General features: G+C 40.3%; 1 protein-coding gene across 1 annotated transcript in view; it reads left to right on the top strand.

Annotated features, from left to right (window-relative positions):
* The window catches only part of slc35f6 (solute carrier family 35 member F6), a 5,068-nt gene extending 982 nt beyond the window's left edge, over positions 1-4,086 (top strand). The window contains exons 2-7 of the mRNA XM_008313002.3: positions 470-542; positions 1,075-1,246; positions 1,497-1,712; positions 1,816-1,926; positions 2,399-3,562; positions 3,613-4,086. Coding sequence (XP_008311224.1) covers positions 470-542; positions 1,075-1,246; positions 1,497-1,712; positions 1,816-1,926; positions 2,399-2,886 — 1,060 coding nt within the window. The 3' untranslated portion in view covers positions 2,887-3,562; positions 3,613-4,086. The remainder of the gene's footprint in view (positions 1-469; positions 543-1,074; positions 1,247-1,496; positions 1,713-1,815; positions 1,927-2,398; positions 3,563-3,612) is intronic.
* The last annotated feature ends 3,109 nt before the right edge of the window (positions 4,087-7,195 follow it).

Below are 7,195 nucleotides of genomic sequence, written 5' to 3'. Positions count from 1 at the left end.
GGTTTGGCTTCTCGTTTCCTCTTAATTTACACACCATGTTCGGACTGTGTGGTCTGAAACCCTGATCCTGAGTAAAGAGGATTGTCTGGGCAGATCTGGGTGAGTCAGCAACAGGCCGCTTCACATTTCTGATGAGCTCAGACTTTGCAAGTTTGAAGGAAGTGATGTGTCAGCAGCAGTTGAAAAACTGAGCTGAACAGAGCTGAACTCACATGCTGGTCACGCTGCCTCTGGCTGTCTGACTGTAAAAGTCACTGGTTGGTGACGCCTTAACTGTCGCCTGACCAACACCATTAACCTGAAAACGTATCAAATATTTAGATTTTTTCTCGAGTCTCGATCACAGACTGAGACTCCATTACTACACTGGTACTACACCGGGACTACACCGGTACTCCACTGAACCCATTTTCCCTGAGTTTGTTAAATATGAATAATTGAATTGTAATAATCTCATGTTGTCTTGCAGATGGGCAGACATGTTCACAGCGAAGGGCTGCCATGACAACCCTGAACATGGATTCTCCCATCCATTCCTGCAGGTAGTGAACACACTGGACCACACGGTTCTGGTCCTTCAGAACCTTTTTACTGATAGATATTTACTGGTAAATGAGGTAGAGGTTTGATGCTGGGTCGACACACCACAGTCCTGTCAGGAAACCCTCGGATGTACTGAGAATTAGTAGTTAAACCCTGAGCTTTGGTACGTTTGCATTTCAAATAGTTTAGAGATACTGTACATTTTATAAAGTTGGCATTAAATCAGTCAAGAGAATGGACTAAAGACTAAAGATGTTGGCAAACAAATATTTAAATGTAAGCTTTGAAAAAAATAGTATGAACAATAATAAGGCACAAATTGTAAATCAGCCAAGAGAATGGACTAAAGACTAAAGATGTTAGTGCAGAAAAGACCAAAACTTATATTAAATTATCCATGTAGTTAATGAAAAAATGGGGAATTAGCTAAATGTTAGCTTAGCCTGTTCAGTGAAATAACTGGGCGAAAGAGACTACTTCTGTCTTCTTCTTCTTCTTTTTTTTTTTACGTGTCCCACTCTGTGTGTCCAGGCCGTGGGTATGTTCCTGGGTGAGTTCAGCTGTCTGGCCGTCTTCTACATCCTGCTCTGCCACGACAGACGGAGGCCGGAGCCGAAGATGAACCCGGGTCAGAGGTTCAACCCTCTGCTCTTCTTCGCCCCGGCCATGTGCGACATGACGGCCACCTCCATCATGTATGTCGGTAAGTGACCAAAACCTTTGGTTTTTCACTTCCTTTAACCTCTCGCTCGTCTGTCTGTTCCTTTCGAATCAGATCTGGTCCTGAAAGGTCAAACGACGTGGTATCAGTAAAGTGTTAAGAATTCTCTTATCAGGAGCAAAGACAAATACTCCATAATGATAACGATTGATCTGTTTGTCTGAGTGACTTGGAAAGGAAATGGACAAACGTCGAGTCATTGACCTGAAGAGTTTGTTTCTTTTCCTCCCAGCTCTGAACATGACCAGTGCCTCCAGTTTCCAGATGTTGCGTGGAGCAGTCATCATCTTCACAGGTCTGCTCTCTGTAGCCTTCCTTGGGCGCCGCCTGCTGCCCAGTCAGTGGATTGGCATCTTCATCACCATCCTTGGTCTGGTGGTTGTGGGTCTGGCCGACTTCTTCAGCGGTCACAGAGATGATGAGCACAAACTCAGTCAGGTCATTACAGGTACGCTGGACTTTTTTTGTTTTTGTCGTATGGAGGACCTTGTGTGTTTACTGGTCAGTCGTTATCAGTGAATGACAGATAACACGTGTCTGTCCTCCTGCAGGTGACCTGCTGATCATCATGGCTCAGATCATCGTCTCCGTGCAGATGGTTCTAGAGGAGAAGTTTGTCTACAAACACGACGTCCATCCTCTCCGTGCCGTCGGCACTGAAGGTAAGGCAGCTGTTTCTGGATGTGGCCCATTTGTGAACCACAACTTCACTTTGAAGGGGCAGCGGTGGCTCAGTGGGGAAGTGGAATTGGGTCCAGAAGGCGTCAGGTTCGAGTTTGAAAAGAAAGGCGACGTGTTATTAGAAATAAATAATGTAATAAAAGGAGTGTTTAAGTCGTTGAAAGTATGTTATGTGCCTCACTACGTCCAACCCCCCCGTCCAGACTTTTGACTTACTGAAATGTCTTTGTGGACATTTAGGATTAGTATTTAATACCCCTGCTCTACTTCACTCACGTGTACTGGTTAGTAACATGTACTGGAACAAAGATGTTTTTGTTTGGTTTGACTATGACGTTAAAGAGGAGACAAAGTCCTGCTTTGTCGAACTTTAAGGGAAATCACTAAAGAATCACACAAACACAGATAAAGAAACAACAACAACAACAACAAACAAACATCCTCCTCCTCCAGGTTTTTTTGGCTTCTTCGTCCTGACGCTGCTCCTCATCCCCATGTACTTCATTCCCGTTGGTGAGTTTGGTAACAACCCTCGTCAGGTTCTGGAGGACGCGCTGGACGCCTTCTGTCAGATTGGCCACCAGCCCCTCATCCTGCTTGCTCTGCTGGGCAACACGGTCAGCATCGCCTTCTTCAACTTCGCCGGGATCAGCGTCACCAAGGAGATCAGCGCCACCACACGCATGGTGCTGGACAGCCTGCGTACGCTGGTCATCTGGGTGGTCAGCCTGGCCCTGGGCTGGGAGGTGTTCCACGGCCTCCAGGTGCTCGGCTTCCTGGTCCTGCTGCTGGGCACAGGGCTCTATAATGGACTGCACCGCCCCCTGCTGGCCAGGATACCTTGCTGCGCTGGACTGGTGAGTGCGGAGGAGGAAAGCAGTGCAGCGGAACGGGAGAGACTGCTGAACAATGGCAGCGTGCAGAACAGTGACCAGAGCTAAAGCAGCGTTTCCCCCAGCACAGATGTCCCCTAGGTGACCTCTACTGGCACTGGAAAGACACTGCACCTTTAACGGACAATTTCACTTAAAATCTTTTAAAACGGTATCTTCATATATTCAATTTTATCTGATTTTATTTGTGCCATATTTAGGTGACATAAGGCCACAATATTCTGGGGAAAAAGCACAAATTTACTTTATTACAAGTGGTTAAATAAAGTGGCTTTCAACAGTTGGATATAGAAAATTGTAAAAGCAAAGTGCTTAGCCTAGCATAGCTTGTTTAAGCAAACCATAGTGCATGTTGGAGTATTTTTTTAAAGTCATAGTTTAAGACATTTTTGCTCAGCTAAAATGTGAATCTACTTCAAAAGACGCTGGCCATTTTCTAGATCAGGGTTTATGCTAAGCTAGGTGCAGTTCCTGAGCTGTTGAACATGAACAATTTTATCAGAACTAATTTTTTTATGATAGTGTGGGTTTTAAAGGGATTTTTTTATTTTAGTTTTATTTTCTTCTATTATTAAATCTGTAACATAAAGCCAGTGTCAACATTGTCACCTAGAAACTTAAACTGACAGATTTTTTAAGTCTTTTTATTTTTTAATTACAAAGTCTTTATGAACAAACAATGAACATAGTGTACACAGGAATCATGCACTAGTTTTTTTTTAAAGTAAGAGATTTAATGTTTCCATTTATAACTAGTAACTTTTTTTTTTTAAGTAAGAGATTTAATGTTTCCATTTATAATTTTTGCCTCTGCTCTAATTGCAGTAGAAAGTGTTGACAATTGCAACGTTTTTAGAAATACACACGATGGAGTCTAGAGATGGCCACCAGGGGGAGACACCTGCATATTCAACCATAAATGTCGAGACGTTTATGCAGACTTCATTGAAATGTTTTAATGTTGATTCTGTACTGGATGGTTTCATTTACACATTTTATGTGTGGTACTTTTTCAATGTGTTGATTGTTCACTGGTTGCCATTTTACCTAAGGCCCTGTTAGCATAGGTAAGAATTTGTTTTAAACCTCACTTTGTCTGTACACTTGCAGGATCTGATGATAAAGGATTTGAGGCATTTACTTTAATACAGCGAAAACAAGAGGGAATTGTCCAAAACGGACACCATGGCATTGTTATTGATGCCTGTGTTGACCTGTAATGTTAGAAAATACACATCTGAAACACCACCCACGGTCTGACAATCTTTTCTCCTGTACAAGTTCCTACATCTATGTGCATTCATTATCTTAGCTGTGAAATTCATCAGTTTATGCTGAAAAAAAGGTGAAGTGTCAGTAAATAGGTTCCAATGTCACCAACACCAGCAGCTGACACCTGCCTCCACTTCCTGAACTCAGGCCCAACATCCTCCCAGGAGGCCTTTCTCACACTTAAGCAGAGGTTAAAGGTCAAACACTTAGCTCCCCTGAGATGTGAACACATGACCTCTGTGAACTTCAGGAAGGAGGTAATGAAAAATGTGTGAATTGACCACATACACACAGAAAGTTGTGTTTCAATTAACCTGACAAGTGTGTTTGTTTAATCTTTGTTCAAATACGAGTATATTTTACCTGCTTAATTCATTAGCATTTAAACCCAAATTTATTAACTACCTTTTAGCCTCAGTTTTTAAACATTTTTATTTAAATTAATATCGTGCAAGTAATCCTGTGTGAACTCTACATTGGCCTAGATTTTTCTCAAACCTGATTAAATTAGTGAACTCTGATCATTTGACGTCGATTCGTTTTAGGAGCTAACACAAGCTAATAAGCTGCTAATTTGCTACTCGCGAGCACCCGTCGAAAACACTGCTAACAAGCTAAGTGCTACATGAATAGTTTGCTTCCCTTTTGAAGACACAATAATTACCTTAAATGTTTACCTGTTTTCTTCTGGAGAAGTTTAAAAAGATAGATTAACATAATCTAATTCACATTTCAAAAATGACATCGTCATTTACATGACGTCTATGTAGATTATAGACGAGAGTTTAAAATGTGTACGTGAAGGGAAGGGGCGCTACATGCTCAATACCCAACAATCAACATTTAATAAAATGATTTTAAAATGCTTGCGAAATGTGCACGTGGAACGCAAACACAATATTGTGTACTGTAGACGATAATTTGTAAGTGTTTTATTTTGCCTAGTCCTTGTCAGAATTGAGTTTTTCTTCACCTATTCGCCACTAGATGACACCATTTTGCTACTACTGTATGTAGTAGCAAAATGGTGCTACGTTCTCTTCATCAGTTTATTTGTTTCTTCATAAATTAACAACTTAAAAATAATATTTTCAGAGGATAATATAGAGAACAAATACACGAACAGATTGTCATGATGCACTGAAGTATTTGGGAGAAAGAAGCATTAATATGACCTGGTTTATTTATGAAGTAAGTCAATAGATAAATAAATAAAGGGTTTTCAGTGACAGCATGGAAACATCGTTTCCAGTAGCTGTTTGCCGGACAAATGTGTCCCTGATGACAATCTGTTCTCCCCTGAGTCCAAATGGTCCGAATCCCAAAACAAGCCAAAATAAGTCTGAGAATAAGAGGACGGACAGGGAGCAAATTCAATTCCCAGAAAGGTCGGTAAAATTAGTTGTACATAAACGCAAGTAAAACTGAATTCTGTAAACAATCATAGAAGTAAATTATACGTACATGTCCATTCTTGCAACTAAAAAGCTTTGAATGAATGTGAGTCCCTAATGTCCAATGTCTGATTACCGTAGTATCTGTGTGTAGCAGTGGCGCACTGTCAAATCCAGCAAAGCCGCCTCTGCTGGCCTAAACAGTGTTAGAATCAGTGACTTATTTTTCAATATACTTCATGAATATTTCTAAAATAATACAGAGTATTCCGTTCTTATCATTCTATCTCGTTCCCGTCATGTAATGTTTTTACAGTATGTGTTTGTTTTTTTGTTTTTTTTGCCAATCATATTTCGGCCTCTTGTGTTGGTTTTTTTTTTGCCAATCATATTTCGGCTTCTTGTGTTGCCAGGTTGAAAGAAATCAGCCCTAATAACACTCGCGCTGGGAGCTTAAAATGAATGGCAATGACGTTGTTTCTTAAACCAATCAGATTTTGATTTGACATAACCTGGCATATCAAGGCCTGCTATCGGTTTGAGTAATTTGATTGGATGGTCAAAGAGCACAGTGTTGAGTCAAGTAAGCTAGCATGTAGCGACTAGCATACTTGAAAATTACTATTTTCAGGAGTTTTACATTTTAAAGCGATTTAAAACGTATGCCATAATTTCAACAGGACAGACTGGACTAATCGTTAGCATGGATGGAGCTAGAGAAGGACAACTCACGGATAACCAACTTACGGATGTCCAAGTAATTGAACTTATCTCAAGGAAAGAGAAGAGGATGTGTACAGCTAATTAAATGTTTTGGTGAGTAAAATGCGTTTTATGTATTTAATTATATTGTGATTTATATACTATATTTAGTATGTTATTATTGATGTTTTTATGTGTATAATATGGGAGCTGATGAAGTTGTGTTTCGTGTGTTTGTTGCTTCGGTACTTGCGTTATTATGAGTTATCTGTAATATTATATTATTATTATTATATATTTGTAATATACTCGTTAGGCTACATTTCTGCATAATATTGGTGGTTTCTATAGACATAATGACGTCACTGAAGGCCTTGGTGAGAGATGCATGGTACACACATACTATGTAGTATCTGGTTTTTATCGTAGGGACTAGAGGTCGTGCTGATTCAGCAACAATTTTCCCCTTGGACTTCACTCACACAGACCTCTATTGAGTCCTGGAAAATTAATAATCTGGGACATGAAATGGCCAAAACGAGTGAAAACAATTAAAAATTGTCTTTAGTCTTTATAACCAATCTGTATATCCTTCAAACCTAAATGAAAGACAGAGGAGAACTAGCTCTTATTGGTTCAAGTCTCCTGGTGTTTTTAACAGCAGGTTCAGTAAATGAACCACCATTTTGTAGAAATTAGTTTGGAGCCCCCCCCCAATTTTTTTTTTTTTTAACAATTTACCAAAATAAAGGAACAGTATTTGTGTGGTTTTCGAGTCCTTCCTCGTGGCAGCTCTGCTCCTCTCTGGCGGTGCAGCAGTGTGAGTCCAAATGGTTTGTTATTATGATCTTTTGTGTTTCCATTAGTCTTCTGCAGGATCCAGCCCTGCACTTCTTCACCGTGTGTGTGTGTGAGAGAGAGATTGAACCCTGTGTGTATATTTGAACATTGAAAGTCCTAAACTGACACACACACACACACACTCTCTC

This window comes from Cynoglossus semilaevis, chromosome 7 (assembly GCF_000523025.1).
Source record: "Cynoglossus semilaevis isolate Cse_v1.0 chromosome 7, Cse_v1.0, whole genome shotgun sequence".
NCBI classification, from domain to species: Eukaryota; Metazoa; Chordata; class Actinopteri; order Pleuronectiformes; family Cynoglossidae; genus Cynoglossus; species Cynoglossus semilaevis.
The sequence above is the reverse complement of the archived record's forward strand: the minus strand, read 5'-3'. Positions and strand labels throughout refer to the sequence as shown.